The 26,761-nt window shown below is 41.4% G+C and overlaps 1 protein-coding gene across 10 annotated transcripts in view; it reads left to right on the forward strand.

Moving 5' to 3' along the window:
• NFIA (nuclear factor I A) overlaps positions 1–26,761 on the forward strand; it is a 708,337-nt gene that overhangs the window by 561,348 nt on the left and 120,228 nt on the right. For 9 of the 10 annotated variants that reach the window (XM_053243547.1, XM_053243546.1, XM_053243554.1 and 6 more), the window contains one exon: positions 4,830–4,957. In XM_053243547.1, the coding sequence (XP_053099522.1) occupies positions 4,830–4,957 (128 nt within the window). Of the gene's footprint in view, positions 1–4,829; positions 4,966–26,761 lie in introns of those variants that run through there. The other variant, XM_053243555.1, reaches the window with a different exon arrangement.

The raw sequence follows: 26,761 nt of genomic DNA on the forward strand, positions 1-26,761 counted from the left end.
AACAAAGCGAGTGAAATTTTTATTCTAGGAGACTTGATTTTGTGGCTTAGATTGGTTTTGTGGCTTAATTTGAAGACAAGGATATTTTTTATTTTATACCCTGGCCCTTTTCTTTAAACATCCCTGATACCGTAGGATTTATAAGTAAGCTCAGAGCCTGGTTCAAGAACCATTCTGAATGCTAGTAATGATTCAGATTGATTTTTTTCCTTCCAGTTAAAGTGGATCTTATTTCACAGACATGACAAAAAATGCTAATTCCACCATATAATAGTTAGTTACTACTTTTGAGACATCATCACACATAACATATTCGCTACAAAGGTACAGTATAACTTCACTCTAGGTAAAGTATGCCTAGCATGTGTGAAGAATGCACATGTGTTATTATTATTTTATTGTAGAGAGTTATTAACACAGTCCCTACATTACAATTGGCTGCAGTTTACCACTGTTTTGAGGGGGATTTGGGGCTGCATCCCCCATCTCCAGGATCAACAGCAGCAGTTAAATCCCCCATAAGACTCTGCAGGTACACTCAGCAAACTAAACATGTGTGAGTTCTCCACACATGACAAAGTATACACTTCTTCCTACATGTAAGTGATTTGTAAGAAAATATTACATGTGAAGTAGCTCTGATTCTGCTCTGCTATCTGTACAATTATTAAATAAATTGAAATGATTCGTTCTATAAATATTTCATTTTATTCCTTAAAAAACACATTCTGTTTGCTTTATAGCTTGTGATGATGGAGAGGATATCTTATATGCTTATTCTCAGCCAGCAGTCTGAAATTTGGCAAATAAACTAATCATTTTATGTGGCAGTAATCAGTATACTTATTTGTGCTGTGTGGCTCTTTTGTGAGTGTACTGAATACTATATGGACTGTTTCTTTCATTAGACATGTTCAGGCTATGTTTGTTTGTTTCCATTTCAGGAGTGAAAGAACAGGCAGATTATAAATGATACTTAAAAGTAAAGCTCAGCTGTCGCTCTTGTATGCTCCTGCAAATACCTGACACAGATAAGAAGCTAATTATAAACAGTAGCAGTAGTTAATAACTCTGCAATATGTTTGTTTTTTCTTCACATTAGGCTACTCCTTGTTAAACAAAACAGTCTTTAAATTACAGGCTTATAGCCAATCCTAAATATAGTTACTTGAGTATGTCACTTATCAATAGTATATAATTTTAGGATTTTTGCCTTAGTCAGGCAGTTTGAACATTTTTAAATTGTTGGCAAAAATATCTCATGTTTACATTTTAAAATGTTTTGAGAATAAGTTGATACAACCTTTTAGTATCCCTTAAATATAGACAGAATGCCAACAAACTGTTTTAATTGTTTAAAAAGTAAGTTTCTAGCCCTCATGAGTTCAAATAAAAATTTGAATACGTAGGGACAGAGAGAACAAAAAGCCCAGAATTCGACAGTTGTGTTCTGGTTTGAAGTGTCCTATTTGTGTCCTGTTTACATTGTCTTGTAAATAGAAAAAATCCATTGGCATCTATGAGAAAATGAAACTAATAAATAGGGGTCACAACAGGGGAAGCAGAACCTTATCTAGACTTCGGACAGTAATGATCCCTGTGTTCATGGCTTCTCATACAGAAGAACTCACTTTGAGAGTCAGACAACAAAATCCTTACCTCAGCAAAATTCGAAGAAGAGTGTTTTTGAAATATCTTTGTAGAAAGACTGAAGACCAAGGAGAATTATGGCAGTGTCCCTCCCCACCACAAATGCAATAGATCTCCGATATAGGAAACAGTCTTCTCTGGCCTTACTCAGTAGCACATTTAGTCAGGTAGCTTTCCCTTGGGACTTTCTTTATACATAGAATGTGCAATAGGCTCAATAAAGCTGACAATAGATGTAATATCTGCTGACCCTGTCTTCAAAAGTAAATTCAATAGGACATTTTTTTTTTCCCCAGTGCAGACTTTTCCTCACAAAGCTGAGAGACCCTGGCTCTACAATTCCCCACATTACTCTGCCAGAGTCCAAGTCAATTGACCTCCAGAGCTCAGCATAAGGACTATCTTTCCATTCAGGCTGTCCTTGAATGTTACATGAGGAAGGGAATATATGTGGCAACTGATGAGTAACTGTTTCTCTCTGCTTCACCACAGAATTGCTCAAGTTAAAAATGTTTTTGGTTACAAGCTGAAGTGAATTTGAGGTGGGGGGTGTTTTGGGGAGTGGGGGTTAATCATAATATACTTTTCCTTGGCTAGCTACAGTAGTTAGTGATATTTTCAGAGATCTTCTGTGGCTTCTAATGTAACTAACTTCTGTCCAATTTGTTCTCAGTCTTTTCCCTATATAGTCCTTGATTTCCTTATCTGGTTCCCTGTGGAACCATATTTTATGATGGTTAGTTGAACAGAGAGAGAAGGAGAATTATATAGCCTTACTCATTATGTTCACATATTTTTATTTTCTATATAATCTCTATTATTTTCTATGTAACAGACATTGCTACATGAAAATTGAGTAGAAAACCCTATCTGTAACAACTACTGCTACTAGCTAAATAAAAGTAGTAGTGGAATAATTATAATGCAGTACAGTTAATGTCCATAACACTTCACAGAGTAGCTATTAATACAACCTTAATCTGTTTTGAGGAATTGTGAGACAGAGGCTAGGAATGTGCATGGAACCAGTTCTGTGCACTCCTGGGAGGGTGTGTGTAGGGTTGTTCTTTAAGGGGTTCTTTAAGGTTCTTTAAGCACTGCCTACCTGCTAGCCCCTGCCCGCTGCTTTCGCTACTCCGGCGCTCTCACAAAAAGCAGGGGCGCAGGACTGCAGCATCCCTCCCTGTGCCCCGGTCAGGTTCCATGAACATCTCTAACAGAGGCTATTCACACAAGAAGCCCTACCTGGGTGTGTACAGCCCTACCCGGGTAGGGCTGATCCCAGCACTGCCTATTCAGGCAGCCCAAGGTTTCCCCCTGGGCTACTGTCTAGATAGCATGGCATGAACATACCTTTCTACCCAAGTACCTAGTCATTTGTAGACACGGAACTTGGTGCCTAGAGCCCTTGGCTTGTGGGGGAATCCCTCAATGCAGTGTGCTCATCACGTGGTGCAGCAAGCCACAGCCTGCAATATTCCCAGTCCCTCTCCACTCTCAGAGGTGCCACATGCTGGTCGTATGGGTGTGTGCCATTTGCAAGCCTGAAAGTGGCTTGCATTGTGTGGGGGAAGGCAAGATGGCTTCTGCCTTTCCCCCAGTCCTCCCCAGGCCAGGTAAGTTTAGGTCATGTGAACAACCTTAGAGTAAGCTACTGTGACAATAAATCTTCTTATTTGCATTCTACTTAGTTAATAAGAAACTAATGGGGACACAATGCAACCTGCTGTTAGTATCAAATGAATTATTTCTCTCTTCTTTTTAAATTTTATTTACATGATGCATTGTTTGTATTTTTTTTTTGTATATTGGTCTATGACTGTAATAAAGTTCCGATCTGTTCAGTTCAAATGAATTATATCAAAGGCTACCTTCTTGGGAACTGTCATACTCTAGATATGTCACATTAGAGGCAACAAACTGTGGTCAGAAGTGCCATAGTTGGCTCAGGGCATCATGAATGGACACATGCACATTTCAAGCTACAAAGAAGATTGGACCTAACTCATACTTAAGTCATCTTTACCAAAGCTGCTTCAGACATAAGAACCTTGTAGTGATGTGCATGGAATGGGATTTGGGTTCCATTCTGAGCTTGGAACAGAATGCAAATGCCCGTAATGCTCTGTTGGAACATCTAATCAAGCCGGTTGTTCCAACAGAACAAGCTCAGAATGTTTCAAGTGTGACAGCTATTATTTGTACGATAACAAACAAACCAATAAGCAAGAAGATCACAAGCCAATTGGAAGCCAGTGCCAAAATCAGTCAAGAAGAGGAAAACAGGCCTCCAAAATGGTGCTCAGAAACTCAAAACATTCCAACTCAGAATGGGCCATTCCGTTCCAAGCTCGAAATAGGCCCCTCATTTGAAGGGCATTCGGTTTCAAGCTTGAAAAACTCGAAATGGTCCATTTCAGGTCGGAACATTTCGAGCTCGAAACATTCTGAACATCCCTACCATCTTGTGGAGAAAGTGGAATCCAAATGACTCATGCATTGTTACCATATGTCCTTGCTTATCCAGAAGAGATATGTAATGGGATCTTTCAGACACTAGAAAGCACACCAAAATGAAGAGGCAGGAGATGGGAGTTGGTACAGATAATAAATTAAACATTTACTTGGGCAATGAAATTCAAAGGTGGAGTCAATTGAGGGAATAAAGGAGAGCAATAGAAAATAATAAGTGATGCCACTAGTGCAGTGGCTATATGGGAAAGTCATACATGTCTTCCAGAACATTTTGATCTTTTCAAACATGAACAAACTAAATGCACTGGGAAAAATCAGTTTTGATTGGAATCATTTGGTATATGTTTAATTCATGTGAGCAAAGATAAAATTGCGGAACTGATTTAATCCAAGTTTTCTTTTTTATTGCAGGGAGGGTCCTTCACTTCCTTATACCATGGCAAAGCTTCAATAATGTATGATGCTTGCCACATCATAATGACTACTAGGTACCTGCTAAAGCAAACATAACTGTATTTTCCCCACAGCTGGTGTGGAATGAGGGTCATCAAAGGGGCCACAGGCTAGAGACCCAGAGCTAGGTTGATCCAGAGCTTTTGAAGGGACACACAGGTTCTTGAATTTAGTATTACAAGCCTAAAATGGTACTATGGCCTTTTATCTTACTTCAGTTTGTACAATAATATGTGTCTATACAATTCCAGCTCAACAAAGCGCCTCAAATCAGTAGAGGATGAAATGGACAGTCCGGGTGAAGAGCCATTTTATACAAGCCAAGGGCGGTCTCCAGGGAGTGGCAGCCAGTCAAGTGGATGGCATGAAGTGGAGCCAGGTAAATAGGGCCAGTTGGCTTCTTTTTTTTTTTTAAAGACCTTGGCAATGCTCACCAGTGCTTCAGTTTTCTTTACTGTGAGTTCTGAAAGAAACAACTTTATGTATGAGCTAGTGTGAAGAAAAAGAGTACAGAACCTGAATGCTTTCTGAGTGCTTCTGCAGCAGTAAATGTTTGGTTCTTGGATCATTTTGGTATTTTGAGCAAGCATTTGTAGAGTTGTGTAATGTTTTTCATAGTTGCCAAGCCTTCCTTATTCTAACTTTATGGTGAATTAATTAGGTTGGCTGCCTCCAAAAAAGTACTGTATGCTATAGCTGTAGTATCAAGTACATTGACAGTAGCTGAATTACTCTGAAAAGAAAGAAAACTTGCAAACTATTGTTAATTGATTTTATTCTGGAATGACTTTTTAATAGCACTGTAGTATAGCCTGTTTGGTGGATTTAAAATGTTGGAAAATTTGAATAAAATTCCTTCTATGTATAACTGATACTGATGTGGTTGTACCACTGTGGGATTAGTTAATTTTAAAGTATCTCTGTTTTTAGTTTAACTTTGTTTGTGGTATGGACTGAAAATTGTATCAGTTGTCAACAGGAGCATTTGACTCTTAAAATAAATTAAAATCAAATTCAAGGTGTTGGTTATTACCTTTAAAGCCCTCAACAGTTTGGGCCCTGGATACCTGAAGGACCGCCTGCTCCCAAAGGTTTCTGCCCACCCAACAAGGTCGTCAGAGGGGCCTCTGATAAGGGCCGTGTGCCAATGTTGAGATAGGCTAAATTCTCATGCACGAGGGACAGGGCCTTCTCTGGTTTTGCCCCCAGGCTCTGGAATGCTCTGTCAGTAAATGTCTGCTCTTTGACTTCTGGCTGCTTTTAAAAAAAACAACTCAAGACCCTTTTATTTGTTCAGGCTTTTATTCCTTAGGGCTTCCAGGTCTTTCAGCTCTCCTGCTTCTCTCTGTGTGTGTGTGTGTGTGTGGTTTTTTTTTTAATATGGTTGGTTTTGGAGTGTTAAACAGATTTTAAGGGTTTAAATGTGATTTTTATGGAGTTTTATCGTATTTTAAGTTTTGTCAACCACTTTGGGATGCCTAATGAAAGGCAGTATGAAAATTGAACAATAAACAAACAAACAAATAAAACTCTGTAAAATAGTGGCAGTTATACCAACACCACCCTCATTGGTGCTTTATTTTAAATGGGGTTTCTATAATTTATTATTTGCTAACTTTATTGTGTACCTTATGAAAAGAAAGCGCTTGATGATGTTGAATTTACCTTTGTTAGTTTGTTGAAAATGGAAAAGCTAGATAAAAGATTGTTCATTCTATTATCCAAGCAAGTTGTTGTATTAAAGGATAAATGGGTATCGATCCTGGTGCAACTGGATAACATTATTCCGTTCTTATGGAACAAATGGAGACTTCACTGGCCAAGCAAGATCAGGCCTTGTCCTGTGTTTGAAAATAGAAAATGAAGTGGAAGTACAAGATGAGGGTTGAGTTTAAAGGAAAGTTCTATGATGTTTCCAGAAGTTCAAAACCTCTTTGCCTTTTCAGATTTTGTCCATAGGATTGAATTTATATAGTTATACAGGATGTTGCATGTAGAACACAATATTTTAGTGTGTGTGTGTGTTTAGGTAGGTGCTTTATTGTTGTAACTTTATAGAGAGTCTTTGGTAGGGAATCCTACACAATATGGCCCTTGGAAAATTAAGTTTTGTATACTGCTGGACTGTTCCTTCTTTCACAGTTCTTAAGGGATATAATAATCCTTGCCTGAAACCATCTTTTAGATATGTTCTTACTTCTCTCTAGGCCTTTAATGGATTAAGTTCCATCTCATAACATCTGAAGTTAAATGTTATTATTTAATTTAAATTAGGTATGCCGTACAATATTTCCCACTGATCTATTCAAAAACCAAAGTATGTGCGTGTACACTAATTTCTGTAGTGGATTTGTGCAAGTTGATGTTTACTTTGATATGGTCTCTTTGCAGTAGCAGAAGTGATTTGTTAATATTGACATCATTCTATAGTACTAAAGAATCAAAATGCTTAGACCACACTTCTAGAGATGCGTTATTTCTTTTGTGGCCCCTGTAAATTTCATATGGAAGGGGTGCCATTTTCCCTCATGCTACAGTATAACCCTTGTGTAGGCCATCCAGTCTCACATTGCAGGGGACAACTTTTTGGCCTCCTATTGTATTGTTGGGGTTTTTTTTCTTCCACTAGAACAAAAAAACATTGGCTGATATCCTGAATGAAGCACTGGTACAATGGAAGAAGCACCAGTATAGAACTCCAGACTAAAGTAGCACTGGTGATACTGTGCAGGGAAAGGAATTTCAACAATGTGTCATTCTGCGTCACCTGAAAGTATGTCCCTGAGTGCTGCACAATGCCTGGGGATGACTGGTTGACACAATGTGGTTCCCAGAGAAGGGGAAGTCATCAAAATGTGACTCCACTGCTAAGCCAGCCCAGCAGCGAAGCTGAGTTGAATTTTTCAGATGCACCAATGTTTCTACCTTTTTACTGGTGTCCATTAGTCAGCATGTTAGCCATGTCAGGGATAAATCTTCCCTAGCGGTTGATAAGCAAGGAAGTAATAAGATGGATTCTTCCTCCAGGGTTAGCCTTAAAACCATATACCTGTAGTATTAGTATATTACATTGATTACCCCAAACAGATGTAGTTAGCACTAGGCTTGAGCCCGAAATGTTTTGGAGGCCATTATAAAGGCCTCCAAAATGTTTCGGCTTGGGGGGATTCAGTATTTCGGTGCTGGCGGGAGTGGTACTCACCCCTCCCACTGCATTTCCCGATGTGGAGATAGGGGAATTTGCGGATAGGAAATAGGTTCGACCCACCCATTTATTCTCTAAGAAAGGTGCTAACTAGGGATGTGCCCGAAAGTTATTTGGCACTGGCGGGGGTGGTATTTTAAGGGTGTGGGTGGGTGTCCTCACCCCTCCCGCAACATTTCCCCCGCCAGCACACCATTATTTTCAAACCCCTCGGGGCAGCAGCGTTCCGCCCTGCCACCCCGTTGCCGTCATCAGCCAGAAGTGGCCAGAAGTAGTGAACGTGCGTGCACCCGTTGCGTGCGTGCACCTGTCTGCCATGCGATGGGCGCACGCGCTACTTCCTGTCACTTCCGGTCGATGAGGGCAACGGTGGCAGGGAGGAACACTGCTGCCCCAAGGGGCTTGAAAATAATGGAGCGCTGGTGGGGGAAATGTGGTGGGAGGGATGAGTACACCCTCCCCCGCCCTTAAAGTACCACCCCCGCCAGTGCCAAATAACTTTTGGGCACATCCCTAGTTAGCACCTTTCTTAGAGAATAAATGGGTGGGTTGAACCTATTTCCTATCCATAAATTCCCCTATCTCCACATCTCTGATAGGGGCTATAATTGTACTTATAACTGTTTAAAATGAAGTATTACACTGTATTTTCTTTATACTCTGTTGAAGTATTACTCTGCTGAAGTATTACATTTCTAAACTCTGCTGAAGTATTATATTTCTGAACAATTCCAGGCATTGCAAAAGCCTGTTAGGTGCTTGGCTGCAGGAAGGATTCAGTCTTACAGATATTACTACATCAGTTATTACTACATTGTAATTTTTGCAAACAAGTGTGTCTTGCCTTATTTGCACTTTGGAGATGGCATACCAAGCAAAACACAGCATTAAAACCTTGCTCCTAATACTCATGGAGACCCACATCCATTTACCTGCACTCCAGTGTGCTTGGGGAGCTCTCAGGTCTGAAAAGGCTGGAGTCTGCCAGAAAAGATGAATTTCCTTTCACCACAGGAAGACTCAGGGAAGTAAAACAAAGCAGACATGTAGTAAATTATTCCTGCTTTTCAAATACCTCTTGCGGTATCCTCCTGACCATTACTTTATCTCAGCACTTTCATCACATAACTCTTGCTAACAGGGAAGAAAGGCAAGAGGAGATGATGAGGATGCTTGGTAAGAAAATCAAGTGGCGTCAGACTTGAGTTTGTACACTGGTGCAATTATGAATTGGTTCCATTTTTAAACTAGTTTAAACTGTTATATAGCCATAAATACACCTAAAAGCTCTTGGCTTCAGGATTTTGGTGCTTTTTTTTTAGTCTCCCATGATCAAATGCTCTCTGTGAAACTGATTGATATAAAACATTCTGCTTTCTCTTTCCTTTTAAACTGCATTCTCTAATCCAATACAGATGTGATGTCCTTTATAACTTATGTGGCCCTTTAGAAGGCCGACATATATTGTAAAATACAGATTTCACTTGCAGGTTTCTTGGATTTGATAGATCAGAATGACTGATAGATACTTTACATTACAATTAAATGTCTCCCCTCTTAGCCTTGTCCACCACACATGTGTTTATCTGTGTGCCTCTAAGCTCCCCAAATAGTAAGCTGACAATATTGATTAGTTTTTTAAAACTGAGCGTTCTCAAAGAAATCTTCATTTCTAGATAATTCGGAACACAGCCCGTAAGTAGTTGAGTCATAGTAGTAGTAGGATGCATCTGGTCTCCTGTTTTTAAAAAATGTATTCTCTGTTAAAGTTTAGTTTACAATAAAACCTCTCTAAAGGGTGAATATGACCTTAAGTCATGTCAGCTTTGTTTAGAATGATCAAATCATTTAGAATTTAAGGATTGGTCACTAAGTGGTCAGTAGTGGATGTAAGAAACTCTGGAGTGATTGGCCCCTGTAACACAGGATAACATTAACATAGGATGAAATCAAGTTTTATTGTAGAAGACCTTACTCAAATGTTTGATATCCTCTAGATATTTTAGTTTATGATGTTTTATTTATGGTAATTTTAATGTGTTTTAACATGGTTTTTAGGTTTTAGGTGTTTGGTTAAATTATAAACCACTCTGGGATTTTATATAAGGTGGTATAAAAATTAGGGATGTGCATGAACTGGTAAGAACATAAGACAGCCCTGCTGGATCAGGCTCAAGGCCCATCTAGTCCAGCATCCTATTTCACACAGTGGCCTACCTGATGCCACTGGAAGCCAAAGGCAGGAGTTGAGGGCATGCCCTCTCTCCTGCTGTTACTCCCCTGCAACTGATACTCAGAGGCATCCTGCCTTTGCCTCCTCCATGAAGTTATCCAAACCCCTCTTAAAGCCATCCAGGTTGTTGGCTGTCACCACATCTTTTGGCAGAGAATTCCACAAGTTGATTATGTGTTGTGTGAAAAAGCACTTCCATTTGTTGGTCCTAGATTTCCTGGCAATCAATTTCATGGAATAACCCCTGGTTCTAGTGTTATATGAAAGGGAGAAGAATTTCTCTTCTATCCACTTTTTCTACACCATGCATGATTGTATAGACCTCTATCATGTCTCCCCGCAGTCATATTTTTAAAAACTTAATAGCCCCAGGTGTTGTAGCCTTGCCTCATAAGGTGTTGTAGCCTTGCCTCTAGGCCACGATCATCTTGGTTGCCCTCTTCAGCACCTTTTCCAGTTCTACAATGTCCTTTTTAGATGTGGTGACCAGAATTGTACACAGTACTCCAGGTGTGGCCGCACCACAGTTTTGTATAAGGGCATGATAACATTAGCAGTTTTATTTTCATTCTCCTTGCTAATGATCCCTAGCATGGAATTTGCCTTTTTCACAGCTGCCACACATTGAGTCAACACTTTTAACAAGCTGTCCACCAAGATCCCTCTCCTGGTCAGTCACCGACAGCTCAGATCCCATCAGCATATACTTGAAGTTGGGGTTCTTCGTCCCAAAGTGCATCACTGTACACTTGCCAACATTGAACCATATTTGCTACTTTGTTGCCCACTCACCCAGTTTGGAGAGATCCTTTTGGAGCTCCTCACAATCCGTTTTGGATTTCACTACCCAAAAGAGTTTGGTATCATCTGCAAATTTGGCCAGCTCACTGCTTATCCCTACTTCTAGATCATTTATGAATAAATTAAAAAGCACCAGTCCCAGTACAGACCCCTGGGGGACCCCACTTCTTACTTCCCTCCATTGTTAAAATTCTCCATTTATACCTACCCTCTGTTTCCTGTCTTTCAACTAGTTAGCAATCCACACGTGTGCTTGTCCCCTTATCCCATGACTGCTAAGTTTCCTCAGGAGTCTTTGATGAAGAACTTTGTCGAAAGCTTTTAGGAAGTCCAGGTATACTATGTCAACTGGATCATCTTGGTCCACACACTTGTTGACACTCTCAAAGAACTCTAACAGGTTCGTGAGGCAAGATTTATCTTTGCAGAAGCCAGTTTATCTCCCAGGAGGGCCTGTTCTTCTTTGTGATTTACAATTTTATCCTTGAGGATGCTTTCCATGAATTTGCCTGGAATGGATTTTAAGCTAACCGGCTTGTAATTTCCTAGATCATCCCTGGATCCCTTTTTCAAAATCAGTGTTACATTTGCTACTTTCCAATCCTCTGGTACAGAGCCCGATTTCAGGGATAAGTTATATATTTTAGCAAGGAGGTTGGCAATTTCACATTTGTGTTCTTTGAGGACTCTTGGATGGATGCCATCTGGCCCTGCAATTTGTTTGTTTTTAGTTTTTCCAGACAGTTTAGAACATCATCTCTTGTTACTTCTATCTGACTCTGTTCTTTAGCCTCCATCCCTGAAAAGCCTGGTTCAGGAACAGGTATATTTTCAATATCCTCTGCCATGAAGACGGATGCAAAGAACTCATTTAGCTTCTCTGTAACCTCCATATCCTCCTTAATAATCCCTTTCACTCCCTCATTGTTTAAAGTTCCAACCTTCTCCCTGGCAGATTCTGTGCTTCTGATATATTTAAAGAAGTTTTTGTTATTCCCCTTGATACTTTTAGCTAAATGTTCTTCAGACTCTTTTTCCGCCTCCCTTATTGTCACCTTGCCTTTCTTTTGCCAGAGTTTGTATTCGTTTCTGTTCTCTTCATTTGGGACAGGCCTTCTAATTTTGGGAGGAAGTCTTCTTCCCTTTTATGGCTTCCTTGACGGTACCTGTTAGCCATGCTGGAATCCTCCTGGACTTAGTGGTGCCTTTCTTCCCTTTGGGTATACAATCTAACTTTGCATCTAGTATTGTGGTTTTGCGTAAACTCCATGCATTCTGGAGTGAAGTGACTCTCCAGATTTTCCCTTTCAGTTTTCTTTTCACCGTACTCCTCGTTTTGGTGAAGCTTCCTCTTCTGAAATTTAAAATGTCTGTGTTAGACTTCCTTGGTGATTCTCAACCCACATGTATGCTGAATTTGATCGTACTATGGTCACTGTTTCCTAAAGGGTCAATGACACTGACATCACGCACCAGGTCCTGGGTGCCACTCAGGATTAAGTCCAAGGTCGCCTTCTTTCTGGTTGGTTCCAAGACCAACTATTCTAGGGCACAGTCATTCAGTGTATCTAGAAATTTGACCTCTCTGTCATTACCTGACTGTGAATTTATCCATTCTATGTGTGGGTAATTGCAGTCATCCATTATTACAGCCCTGCCTCTCCTTGACGCCTCCCTGATATCCTGCTGCAACTCCCAGTCACAGTCAGCATTTTGATCTAGAGGGCAATAGCATGTCCCCAGTAGGCCTTGTATTGTCACCCACAGGGTTTCTGTGGAGGACTCCAGTCCACCTAGGTTTTCTAGTTTGTTAGATTCTATCCTTTCTTTAACATACAGTGCTACTCCACCTCCAAAGCGCCCCTCCCTGTCCTTTCTATAGAGTTTATATCCAGGGAGAACAGTGTCCCACTGGTTCTCACTGTTCCACCATGTTTCTGTCATGCCCACTATATCGATTTCTGCCTTAGGAACCAAGCTCTAGCTCATTCATCTTGGCTTAGAGGCTTCTAGCACTGGCATATAAGCACCTATAAGCTGAATCTCTCACCTGGTGTCTGCTATCTTTCTTTTGACTCTTTGACCAGCTGGCACAGCCTTCTGTCTGCTCTTTATGTTGTTCTGCTCTGTCCCTTTCTGTTTTATCTGAATCCTTTGCACCCTCACACTTTAACGGATGGTATTTGCTGAACCAGATATTACCCAGCTCCCGTCGGCTGTTCCCCAGGCATCATTTTAAAAGCTGTTCTGCAACCTTTTTTATTTTAAGCGCCAGCAGTCTGGTTCCATCTTGGTTCAAGTGCAGCCCGTCCCTTTTGTACAAGCCTTGCTTGCCCCAAAAATGTATCCCAGTGCCTAACAAATCTAAATCCCTCTTCCGGGCACCAACGTCTCATCCATGCATTGAAACCCCTCAACACTGTACCTACGTGTGGAACAGGTAGCATTTCTGAGAATGCCACCTGAGGTCCTGGACTTCAATACACTACCTATCAGCCTAAATTTGGCTTCCAGGACCTCCCGCCTACATTTCCCCACATCATTGGTGCTAACGTGCACCACGACAGCTGTCTCCTCCCCAGCACTGCCTAACAGCCTATCTAGACACTGTGTGATGTCCACAAACTTCATACCATTCAGGGAAGTCACTGTGTGGTCAGCACGTGGGTCACAAACCCATCTCTCTATAACTCTAATGATCGAATCACCCACTACAAGGAGGCCCCCACTCTCCGGAGCAATATCCCCTGTGCGAGAGGATATGGGCTCATCATCCACGGAAGGGGTCCCTTCTAAAGGAGCATTTCCCTCTTCCTCAGACCTATGTCTTCCTTGCCCAAGACATTCATTCTCCCTGACAGCAGAGGAGCTACCAGCCCTGGAGTGGGATGCCTCTATCACATCCCTGAAGGTCTCATCCACATACCTCACTGTCTCTCTGAGCTTCTCCAGATCCGCCACCTTGGTCTCAAGGGAACGAATTTGTTCCCTGAGAGCCAGGAGCTCCATGCACTGAGCACATACCCATGACTTCTGCCCATGGGGCAAATATTCATACATGTGGCACTCTGTGCAATACACTGGGAAGTGCCCCCTTCCCTGCTGACTTTCTATCTTCATACTGGTTTTGTTGGCTGTTTACAGTATTTAGAGATAGTTTATTAAAAGGATAGGCCTCAACTGTAATGGTCAGCTCTTTAACTGTCCAGTCAGCCTTTTTCAAGAATATGAGGGAGGGATTTGTACTTACGTTCTCTTCTCCATCCTTGTGAGCACCGGGGCTTGTTCTCAGGCCTTCACCTCTTATGTAGAGAGTAGGCTTGCAACTGAGACACAAGATGTGGGTCAAAGGAATGTGGGGCCTCCCACAGCCCTAGCTGACTCCACCCTCTCCAGGAAGGGACAAACAAAAACACTAGAGTTTGCTAGCCCTGGCAAATCACACACACATACACACACACAGACGGACTTATCCCTTAAAGAGAAACCAGACCCTCAAAATCTCCCCTCCTCCTGTTAGTTTGAAGGGGGTAAAGGCTAGATGTTATTCTGTTTAGAAAAGCTTGCTCACCTTTAAGGATAGGGGTGGGTGCTCTTACTGCTCTCACTGTGTTTCCCCTGCCGGTGCTGTCTTTTAAAATGGTCCAGCAGGGCAGTAGCGTACCTCCTTGCCACCCCGGTGCCTCTTCGGGCCGGAAGTGGCTGGTGAGCTTGTGCACATCATGTCCATGTATTATATTCCTCAAACTGTATTATAAAATGTGAAGCCTCTTCCTGTAACTTGCTACCATGGTCTTTCTACAAATTGGGTCTCCATATCAATGTATTGAATTCAGCATGAAAGATATAGGAAGGATGGGAGCAAGGGATTCTCAGACCTAGCTCCTATTAAGTTTAGGAGAGACAAAGCCACAGAGAGAGTAATGGAAAGACCATTCATAATCAGCAAATGTGGAATCTCCTAGTTGCTCTAACCTTTGTGCAAGTCTTAGCAGAAAGCCTTTGTAGGAATAAGGGGTTACTACTAGGGATGTGCATAGAACCGGTTTGGCACTCCTTTTTTGGAGCACTGAACTGGTTCTGTCAACTGGCGTTCAAACTGGTTTAGAGGCCAGGGGGTTGCTTAAAATGACTGGGAAGGTGCTACCTACCTGCCAGCCCCTGCCCTGTCGCTTTCCCCCTTCTGATGCTCTCCCAAAAAGCCTGGGCACGGGGCTGTAGTATTCCTCCTTGCAGCCCCGTTCAGCATCGCCATGCAATTGGCCGATGTATGTGCCATACACATGAGCTTCAGCAATTTGTGTGGCAATTCTGAATGGAGCTGCAAGGAGAAATGCTCCAGCCCCATGCCCACACTTTTGGGGGAAGTGACCATGGGAGCAAAGCAGCGAAGCAGGGATGAGCAGATAGGAGGCACCCTCCCAGGAGCACACGGAACCAGTTCTGTGCACATCTCTAGTTTCTACCTGACCCACTTTTACCTGTTGGAGCAAAAAAATGTCTTACTAGTATGTCTGGCATCCCTTCAGTTCTCTCTTTTGACCATGGCACTCAAACTAAATCCAGCTGTCATCACCTAAGTCACCAGTGCCGGCTCAATTGTCCTAAAAGGGACAATCTAGCCTCTATAAAACATTAGGAAAGGAGAGCTGGTCTTGTGGTAGCAAGCATGACTTGTCCCCTTAGCTAAGCAGGGTCCACCCTGGTTGCATATAAAAGGGAGACTAGAAGTGTGAACACTGTAAGATACTCCCGTTAGGGAATGGAGCCGCTCTGGCAAGAGCAGAAGGTTTCAAGTTCCCTACCTGACTTCTCCAAGATAGGGCTGAGAGAGATTCCTGCCTGCAACCTTGGAGAAGCCGCTGCCAGTCTGTGCAGACAACACTGAACTAGATATACTAATGGTCTGACTCAATATATGGCAGCTTCCTATGTTCTTATGTCCCTATTAACTACAAAAAGAGAAGCAATCGTCTACTATAATACCAAGGCTTAACATATAAATCTGGTCTGAAAAGAGCATTCTCATTATATGTATGTGAGTAGCTAAAGATACTAATATGACAAAAACTTATAATATAACTAAATAAAATATTGTGATTCCCCAGTCAAATTTCACTTCAAAGTTAGCTGTTGTTCCTGCTATGTTGTGTGCTTCCCCACTTTCCCAAGCAATGAGAAGATCCACTTCTAAACAAACACTGATTCACAAACAGATAAGGTCCAGGACCAGCACCATAACATTTGATTTCCTTTGGCTGAGAGACCTGAAGATATACAGTGAAGCGATTCATACGACTGTGCGAAAGCGTGCTAATGCAGCCCATCCTGCTTTCACATGGTCATGAGACCCACTGGGCTTGTGGGCGATCCTAGTGGTTCTCTGGTGGCTAGGCTGCCTAGAAACCCCTCCCCTTAACCCAGGTTAGTGTAGTGCTCTGCTAACCCGGGTTTTCGGGTTGCGGAATGCCATGATGTGTCTCCGTGCCCCAGCAACTTGCGAGAAGACCCCCGACCGGTATGTTCCATCAAACCTCCTGGCCTTGGGGGTCTCCCCAGCATGCCCTGCACACTCAAGCGGGGCATGCTGGGACTTCTGGGGGCAGGGCAGCTCCCAATCCCTGCCGCCTCTATTGGCTCCGTGGCGGAGCCAGTAGAGGCGGAGTAGTTTGCTCCGTGATGGAGCCAGTAGTTGTGTGGGTGGCTGATCCAGCCACCCAGGGCGAGCGCTCTGCTTGTGTGCGGGGAGAACGGGATAAGCCCACTCTCCCCACACTAACCCTCTCGGCGCTTCACACTAATTATGTGAAGCATCTCCTTGTCTTAATAATATCTGCTTTATTTACATAAGTGTACAAGCAGAGCATAAGTGAAAGCAAACAGGCACTCCTTCAGTGGGCAGTAGTTCCTCAGACATCTACTCCTGCAGTTCTCCTCAACGCTGCATCCAAAGTTTCAACTAATTCCAGCTAGAAACTTCTGCTGGTCATCCTCTTCTTCTCTTTCCTTCAACTTTTCCCAGCATTATGGACTTCTCAAGGGAGCTGGGTCTTCACAGAACATGTACAAAGTATGATAGTTTGAGCCTGGTCATTTGTGCCTTGAGTGAAAGTTCTGGATTGATTTTTTCTGTGACCCATTTGTTTGTTTGCGCGACTCTACTGGGAGTATACCTCCTGGCGTACTTCGCTCATCCCTCCCAGTAACACACACGCTCTGCCATGATGAGGCAGCATAGCAGGACTTGCGGGGGCAGTACAGTCATAAGGACATTTAAACATTCTTTTGTCAGATACAGATTCACAGCAAGTAAGCCAAGCGCATAAGAATTTAGAAAGGCTATCTAACAGCATCAGGCAATACACTGAGGAATTTATTTATTTATTTATTTATTTATTTATTTATTTAACTTAAATTTTGGCATATTAGCACTGGCCATCTGAACATTTTTGTTCCTGAACATTTTCAGGAGCAAGCACACCAAGACCTTGGGATCACAATGCATTAGTCTCAGCTGGTGTGACATGAAAGAGGATAGCTGTGTTAGCACATTACAGGTCTCCTTTTCACACTCTAAGTGATCAGCGTCTTATCTAAACTCTCAGTTTGAATGCTGCACTGCTGTTCAGTTTGTCATCAACACAGCACAAGCATTTTTGTTTAGTTTTTAATGGGAAGAACTAGAAATCCAAGAAATAAAACAAAAATATGTCATCCTGAAAAGCAGTTTTGTTCCTTATAGCTCACCGTTCCTCTGAGGGTCCTATCACCATAGGATCTTTGATATTTCCAGTTAGTATAATTGGGTTTTTAAAATAGCTAGAAACATTGGTATATCAATCACTGTATGAAAAGTACTTATACATTTTACATCACATACAGAAGATAATACACTTGTACTCTATGTTAACTAATCTGGAAGACCACCACCACTATCACTTCAGATTCAAAATCCCTGAAGTGTATTGGAACCTCCACTTCTCAGCTATGGATGAAGAATGGGTGGATAAGTAATGGCTCATCCATGGAGGAATGGGCTACGAATAGGGAATCACTTCTTCCAAAATTCTGATCTCATTTCTCATGCACCACAAGCTGCATGACTAAAAAGAACCATAGCAAAACAGGCACTTTAAAGATGTGGAATTTAAAGACCATTAGGGCTTTAAACCATTGCTTTGGATGGGCCTGATAACAGACTAGTAGCCAGTGCAGTGCTCACAAGCATACTGGATCCCTCCCCGCCACCCGCAACACTTAATGATGGCAAAGGATTAAAATAGAGCCCTAGAGGAATAGAAACACTACTGTGTTCACTATAGTTAGCTGGCTGGCCACTAGACAGTACTCAGACCAGTGTTTCAATCACCACAGTCACACCACTTTCCTGTTATTTCTGATTTTCCCTTAAATGTGTGCATAGCAGCATGAAACCCTTTCAGAGTTCCTGGGTAGGAAAATCTACCCAGCAGTCAGTAAAATATTCCAGTGCTTTGCACAATTCATTTCCTATTACTCAGTTAGTACTTTAATGGTAACCAGTTTTTTTTTAAATAATAATAATAATAATTCCTGATTGACAGAAAGGGGGGGAAATAGAGGTGTGCATGAATCAGATTCTGTGATCCAGTTTGAGGTCAAATTGAATTGCAGAACCATCAAATTGATTCATTGAAAACAGCAGGCTTGGCCGGCGGTCTCGATAATTCAGGTAATTTGAGCACCACTTTGAGGCCCGTTTTTCTGGGAAAGTGTGCCTCAAAATGGCACTATTTCCCCAGGGAGAGCTGGTCTACCAGTTGGGGTCAGCAGGTAGACCAGCCCTCTTCTCTGGACATAGCATGTCAGCCCACATCAGATGACTAGTCTACTGGGTCAACCAGTCCTCTAAGGTGGGCAGACATACTAAGTCTGGAGGGCAGCGCTGATCTACCTTCAAATCCCAATTAGTAGACCATCTGTCCATGGGAAAAAGTACCATTCTGAGGTATCTTTCCCCAGCAAAACGGGCCTCAAAATGGTGCTCGAATCACCTGAATCAATTTGGGTCAAATTGGGGTTGATTCTCTTCAACCCCAAATTGGGTTATATATTTTGAGGGTGATTCAGTTGGAGGTTGAATCAGCAAATTGCCTCCGATTCTACCTGAGATGATTTGAGGTTGAATTGAATTGCACACCCCTAAAAGAGAAGTCAGGAGCAAGACTACTACTACTACAGATATTTCTATAGCGCTCTACAACCAAAGTTCTCCAAGTGGTTTACATAGAAAAAACATGACTAGAAAGAGGGATCCTCAAGAATGAATTAAGACACACTGCAAAGTTTTTATTTCATCTCCTTCCTCTAAGAAAGTGTTAGGAGCTGTAGCATGAACAAGTTTTTTTAAATTTGGGTAGAATCTGAAACTGAAATACGTGGTCCAATATCAAGCCAAGCTTATAATTATTTCTTTATTTGTGGTGCTCATAATGCATTCTATTTTTAAAAAGTGGCATCTGTGATTATCCAATGTGAAGATAGGTGGAGGAACCTAGTATTTGAAAAGTGCAGAGGTGACTCTGTACTAAGCCTTTAGACCAGGCCTGCTCAACTTAGGCCCCCCAGCTGTTTTTGGACTACAACTCCCATAATTCCCAGCCACAGTGGCCAATAGCCAGAAATTATGGGAATTGTAGGCCAACATCTGCAGGAGGGCCGAAGTTGAGCAGGCCTGCTTTAGACATTCGTGCAGTTTGGATGTCCATGATTGTCTTAGAAGTCATTATAAGCAAAAAATATTTTTCCCCACTTCAACATGGGCACTCAGTCCAAAGGACATGCTCGCATATACCCTCTGCTGCTGATCTACCTTGCCTGACCTTAGGCAGGGAGCAGGAGACATTTTCTGCAATGACCAATATATTTTCTTTTCTGCATTCTTCCCCTAACCTCAGCCACATCTGGTTTCCCATCCTTTGCATTATCCTATGCTGGGGGACTGTGGACTGTACCCATAATATTTTTTAGGTTGATTGGCCTGTCCAGTTCTAATTTCACCTTTAAAAGGCATTTATACACATCTGGATCTGGATGCACACTACCACTGGACCTCATTTTCCATGGGGGTTCCATTCTCCACTACAACCGTGGATAATGAAACCACTGATAAGGTATTAAGGCAATGGGGGGAGGAGTTTAGGTTCCTGGAGGCTGAAGAAAAGGGCAAAAAATGCCTCCCCAAATCAAAATAAAGTGCCCTACTGTGCTCCGTGGATCTCCAGCTGTTCAGGAATGCCCCCCCCATCCCAAATCTGTCATTTTCCCATGAAAAATTGCAGGAAAAAAGTGTGTGGTTTTTTTAAAAACAAAAAACAAAATCCACAAAATGTCTCCTTTTCTCAAAATGGTGGCCCATATTTACCTTGTGGATCATTCCAGCCACATGGGAACCAGGGATACTTAGCTTTTAACCCTTTTGTATCTATGGATATTGAGGTTGAGTGCCTATTATCTGACCATGGATACACTGAACCATGAATAGTGGTACCACAATTAACGAGGTCTACCTGTACAATGCTCATACCATTGTCAGCAATGAAAGCCAGATCAGCAGCATCCACATTTGGATGAGCATCTGGGTGCACATCATGTTTTGCCTGTGATCCCTGATCGAGCAAGTGATGTGAGCAGGTCTCTTGCATGCATAAATATCCTGAGTTGGACCGGAGCAATATTTTCAGGAGCCAAAGGTGGCAACCCTAATAATGGTGAATGTGCTCAATTTTACCCATTCACATCTGTAAATTACACACAATATGTGGTAAAGTTTGTTTTGAAAAGACAGGAAACCCTTGAGAGGGAAGATTAACAAAGGAACTGGGTGACAGGATTCTGAAGTAGCCAGCTAAATTGAATTAGAACAGGAATTTGAAGGTGATAAATGGGGACACACATGCATTAGCTCTTACTCAATATAAAAAGAAAAAAAATTCCAGTAATGGAGGAAGGGAGGGACAATGGCTGGCAAGAGATTTCCAGCAAAACTTCTGTCTTGTATCCAATTGTAAGAAGATTTGCAGTCATATAATGAGGCACACCATTTCACACAAGAAAACATGGAAGTGGACATCAAAGAGCAACAATAAAACAGATCACAGGATGTACATTGCACCACTTCTACTAGCTAATCATACCTAAAATGCTAGTCGTTGCATAGTTTCTCACCTGCTTGCATGCCTTTTTAAAAAGCTATAGTTTAAAAAAACCACTATACATTTTATGTAATCCAGCTTGTTTTATTTGTTTCTATTTCTAATACCTCATCATGGCATTGAGGTTTATAGCCACACTTCACATTTTAAAACTCTTGTCTATTGAGCATTATAGCCTGGATATCCTTGTTCCATAAACCTTTTAACCTACAACTACCTTTTTTCTCAGACCAAAAGGATGCTGTTTTTGTAACCTACTCAAATTCAGGCTCTGAAAGAGGCAGAAAAGTTATTGTTGGTGTCTAAAACTTTATGTAAGTACAAATTTAGCTGAATGTCAATTACCTTTTTTGCTGATACAGTTTTTGTGTCACAATCACTGCTGCCCTTGTAGACTCCACTTGGGAATACTGCAATGCAGCTATACTTGAAAACCATTCAGAAAGTTTAGGTAGAACAGAATTTAAGCGACCCCTTATTTAGAGAAAGTAAATTCATGAAGAAGATTTGTATCTAAAATATGAAATTCAGACAGATGAAACTGCCTTATACTGAGTCAGACTATTAGTTGGTCCATCTATCCCAATATTAGTTGGGATAATTAGTTGGGAATTCTTGACTGAGTTCTTCAGGATTTCAGATGTAGGTCTTTTCACATCTTCTCCTGATGCTTTAATTAAAAATGAACCGGCTTCCTTGGGCACCCAAAGGAATTTTCCAGTGGGCAAAAGCATCTGCTGCTCCACAATCATCTAGCCTTTGCCCCCATCCAACAAAAGTTAATTTTCTAGCTGGTAAGTAAGGTTCTGTTTTAATTTATCGTTTAGTGAGCCCTTTCTCACAATCAGTGAAAAGGGCTTGAGGGCACGTGGGGAAAAAGGCTTGAAAAGCTTACCTCATTCAGTTTGCTGAATGCTGCAGTGTGGTCTGCTGCTGCAGTGTGGTCTGTGTGGGGCTGCCCTTGAAGACTGTTTGGAAGCTTCAGTGGTCCAGAATGCTGCTGCAAGGATGCTCGTGGGTGCAAGTCACTTCATGAGTTTCATCACATGCAATCTGCAGCAGCTGCATTGCTTACTGGTCCACTTCGAGGCTAGATTCAAGGTGCTGGTCTGGACCTTTAAAGCTCTACACAGCTTTGGGCCGGGGTACCTGTCGGGCCACATTTGTTGGAGATGAACTTCCAGTGCATCGACCTTTTGCACCAACTATCCTAATGACCACTAGGGGCATTGGGAGTAGAGACAGTGAGTCAGGGTCTCCCTATCTGTCCCTACTCTATGACCCCTGAACTGACTCTGCAGCACTTCCTGTGCTGAGTCACAATTACTGAGTCATAAATTACTTTATTTATTAATACCTGAGTCATAAATTACTTTATTTAACATTGTATCTATTTTATTGTTGTGAGCCACCCTGAGCAGTAGTGTACAGGATGGGTGGGTATATAAATATTTGTTTGTAAGTAAGTACCGTATTTTACGGACTATAAGACGCTATGGACTATAAGACGCACCTTAATTTTAATCCAGTTTTTCAGAGTTTTAACATATTAAACTGTTAAAACACATAAGACGCACCTGAATTTTGGCAGATATTTTTCGAGGAAAAAAGTGAGTCTTATAGTCCATAAAATACGGTAAGTAAGTAAATAAATACATACATACATACATACCTCTCACACAGACAATTGGTTTTCTGAGTCAGCACAGAGATTGCGTGCCTAGACATCCAACTGCCTCCTCTGGCAGCATGGAGGGTTGGGGGCTAAGACGCATTGTCTTGGCCCCCAGAAATCCCATAATGCATTGTGGATATTCCCCCGGTGACAGGAAGGAACCTCATAGTCTCCCAGCCCTGGCTGCAAGCAGCTGGTGCTGGCAGACGATCCAGAAAACCAGGCTGAGGGAACACTCACTGCCTTAATACTGTTTAAGAGGTTGGCTCCGCAGTCTAGTTTGCCGCTGAAGAGCTGCCAGGATCGAGTGTGATCTCGGCGGTTTTTATGATCAGCCAAGACTGGGCTTGGCTTCCTTAGCCAGTTTTGGCTAATCGTAACCTCAGTGTATAATAGAAGCCCAATGACCTGAATCTCCTGCTCAACAACATTTCTCATGTGTTAAAACTTCACATTAGTATTTTTTGTTTAATAGAAAATCAGATTTGGCAAAGAGAAGCAGGAGAATCGGAATGTTTAACATTTTCCCACCCACCCTTTTTCTACTCAGGAGCCATCCAGGTCAGCTTAATTTGCATGAGAAAACAGCAAAAGCGCTTCCTTGTTTTTCACTGCTTCTTCTCTTGAATAGCCACCTCCTTTTGGTTTCCATAAAGAAAGCAGCCATTAGGATTCAAAAACATGCATTCAGGTATACTATCTAATGTGGCCTTTTGTGGGGGAAAATATTTGCCCTTATGTTTTATTTGTATCACCCTGTAAATACTTTAATACATATAAATCTATCACCAAACAGTGTGACAGGTGTGACAGATAAATAATTTATGGTGGTTGTAAGTGTCATATTTACTTGTTTGTCACATTTATATACCGCCCTGTGTAAAATCTCAGGGTGATTTACAATTTAAACCATCAACTAAAACCTAAAACTCATATAAAACAAATTAAAATTACCATAAATAAGACTGTAAAACTTCAAAACATGGTAAACTAAAAGCCTGATAAAACAGGTGTGTTTTCAAAAGTTGTTTTAAAATGACCAGAGATGGGGATATTCTGATTTATTTGGGAGTGTGTTCCGGAGCCTCGGTGCAACCCTAGAGCAGGCCCAGTTTTGGGTTTTCACCAAGCGAGCTGGTGGCAACTGCAACCAGACTTCTCCTGGCAGGGTTCATGAAGAAGAAGGCTTTCTCTTAAATACTCTGAACCCAAGCCATTCAGGGCTTTATAGGTAATAACCAGCACTTTGTATTTCACCTGGAAACAAATTGGCAGCCAATGTATTTCTTCTAAAACAGGAGTGATGTGGTATCTCCAGGTGAGCCTGGATACCAACCTCCAGGGTCACCCTTTTTGAAAACAAAAGTTAAATTTAAGACAGAACCTGGCCTTATTTATATTTGAGTGTACAACCAAGGAAGAGGAAGCAAGTGTAGCAGGCTATGATTTCTAGTGCATGACTCTGACCAAACAGATTTTTAAAAATAAAATATTGACTTAGATGTTTGATACAAAAAGATTATTGCATTCTGTGAAAAGAGGGTCCAAATTATAACTAATTCTGGTGCCAAAAAATTGGTGCTGTAACTGAAATTGTATCCTATACTTTGCTGACAGCTAAAAAGTGGTGTGGAGAATCAGCTACCTAATTGGGTAGTATAATATTTACCTCATATTCAAAATTGTATCCATACATGGGTTTGTTTGGACAGAGCGGAGGTTATTTCCTTTGGCTGATAAGGTCTCTCTTCTTTTCTATTCGGTACCATTTTTGTGTTGTGGTTTTTTATGTTTGGCTACATATCTTGCTGACCTTACTGAAGAACATATGCATCATTTGTCAGCTGATAGGCCAAACAGTTAGGCCGAACTAAGAAACCTGTTCTGTTTTTTCTTTGCAATTCCTTACTTAGTAAAAAGTTTTGTGACACAGAGAAACATTATTGGAATACACTTTTTATACAGCGTCAATCTCATTGGGTTTTGTGAAGATGGAATGTGAGGGTGTTGGAAGATAACTGTAAGTTGCAATCATGTGCCTTTGAAGAAAGAGCAAAAAGTATGTGGAATATGTTGTTCCCAGTGTAAGATAAGCTAGAGTGTGTTAATCAAATATTTTTATGATATGAAAGCAGTTAAGAAAACAGTAAAAAACTTTACTAATTGCTCTCCTAAGTAAACAGATCTATCATTAGGTTGTCAGGAAGAGTGACATTGAGCAGAAACACCCTGCTAATCCCCTGAAGATAAGTATTTAACGTAATTAGGCAGACACTGTCTCTTTTGTTGAATGTAGCATTAATCAGTTGGAAAACCCAACTTTACAGAAAAGTGGTTTTCCTGATATGCCTTTGTGTTATAAAGCTTCTTACATTTCTTTTGTCAAGATACCACACTTGAAGGAATGACAGCTACAGTTTTATTGTATTTTGTATGAAGAAGCACCTTACCATTTGGTATGTGCAACATACTTTTTAAAAAAGTTCTTTATTTTGTGACCAATAATCAAATAGGCTAAACTGATTTCAACTGTATCTTGTGGCTTTCCCCCCACATTCATCAATTTAATAAGTGTTAGTCTGAAAACATATGAAGGCTGTTCACATGACCATTAATTGGGTAGGACAAGGACTACCCAAGATCTGTGCATGCTCTTGTGCATGCTCAAGATCAGTGTATTATCAAAAACCTAGGTGAGGGGGACAGCACCATCCTACCCAGCACTTGTTCCCAGCATTTTAATGAGGTGGGAAGAAAAGCTGTCCTACCCAGTTAATGAACGTGTGGACTGCCTTATAGTTTACTTATGGCACAACAATAGCTTCATGGTGGGGAACTTTTAAACAGGGCACAAAAGGAATTATTTGTGTTAAAAAATATATAATTGTTCCCTTCCAGAATTTAATTTTATAATTATCCTTTAACTTGCAATCTGTGTGGTGAAATCTCAACAGAATATGAACCAAAATCAACATGGGTCACTGCATACCTATATCTTCCCACCTTCTTCGTGGCTCAGAAAGCTTTGATGAGAAAGAATAGGGTTAAATTATGACAGGAAGTAGGGATGTGCATGAACCGTGGTTCGAACTCTGCATGCTGAGGCTGCACAAGTGAAATGCTCACCGCCCCAGCACAAAGCTGCATGGGTCAGTGGAGAGCAGGTAAGGAACTGCTCTCCTCTTTCTTAAAGCTCCTGGGCCCCACAACCAAAATGTCCTTGAACTGTGGTTCAAACCATGGTTTGTGCACATCCCTAACAGGAAGATTTCACTAACAGGTAGAGGTCAAGTTGGCTTATTTGTTGGGCAAAATGGAGTGCAGAGATGAAAAAATCTAATGCCTTGCTATAATAAGGGTTTAAGAGGAAAGTGCTGACTAGCCTAAGCTTTGATTCCAGCTGACAGAACCTTTTCTAGTGTTCATTACTTGATTTCACAGTTCAGGCAATTTTAAGAGGTGTAGCATTATATCTTCTCTATAAAATGTTTTGATCCCCTCCTAATTTTTTACTTTAAATTAAGTTACTGGGGTATACTATTAGGTCAGCTGCACTTCCAAGCTTTTATAAAAATATTTCATCAACATACTAGAAAATGAATTTAGGTGTTAGAAAGCTCAAGAGAATTTCTTCCATCCACAATAAAAAGAGTTTTAGTTCATATAGTATAAATGCCTCTTTTTCTGAATTTTTAAAAGAAGATTCCTGCCACCAAGTGTTTTGCAAGAAGATTAGGTACTCTATCTGGGTCTCTCCCATACCTCTATGGAATTTCATGGCATCTGATAGAATATAACTATTTGCAAAAATAAGTCTCTAGGGAAGTAATCTTCATAGTTACTTATGAGAGCCAGCGTGGTGTAGTGGTTAGAGTGCTGGACTAGGACCAGGGAGACCCGAGTTCAAATCCCCATTCAGCCATGAAACTAGCTGGGTGACTCTGGACCAGTCACTTCTCTCTCAGCCTAACCTACTTCACAGGGTTGTTGTGAAAGAGAAACTCAAGTATGTAGTTCACCGCTCTGGGCTCCTTGGAGGAAGAGTGGGATATAAATGTAAAATAATAATAATGATA

The sequence above is a fragment of the Hemicordylus capensis genome, chromosome 4 (assembly GCF_027244095.1).
Source record: "Hemicordylus capensis ecotype Gifberg chromosome 4, rHemCap1.1.pri, whole genome shotgun sequence".
NCBI classification, from domain to species: domain Eukaryota; kingdom Metazoa; phylum Chordata; class Lepidosauria; order Squamata; family Cordylidae; genus Hemicordylus; species Hemicordylus capensis.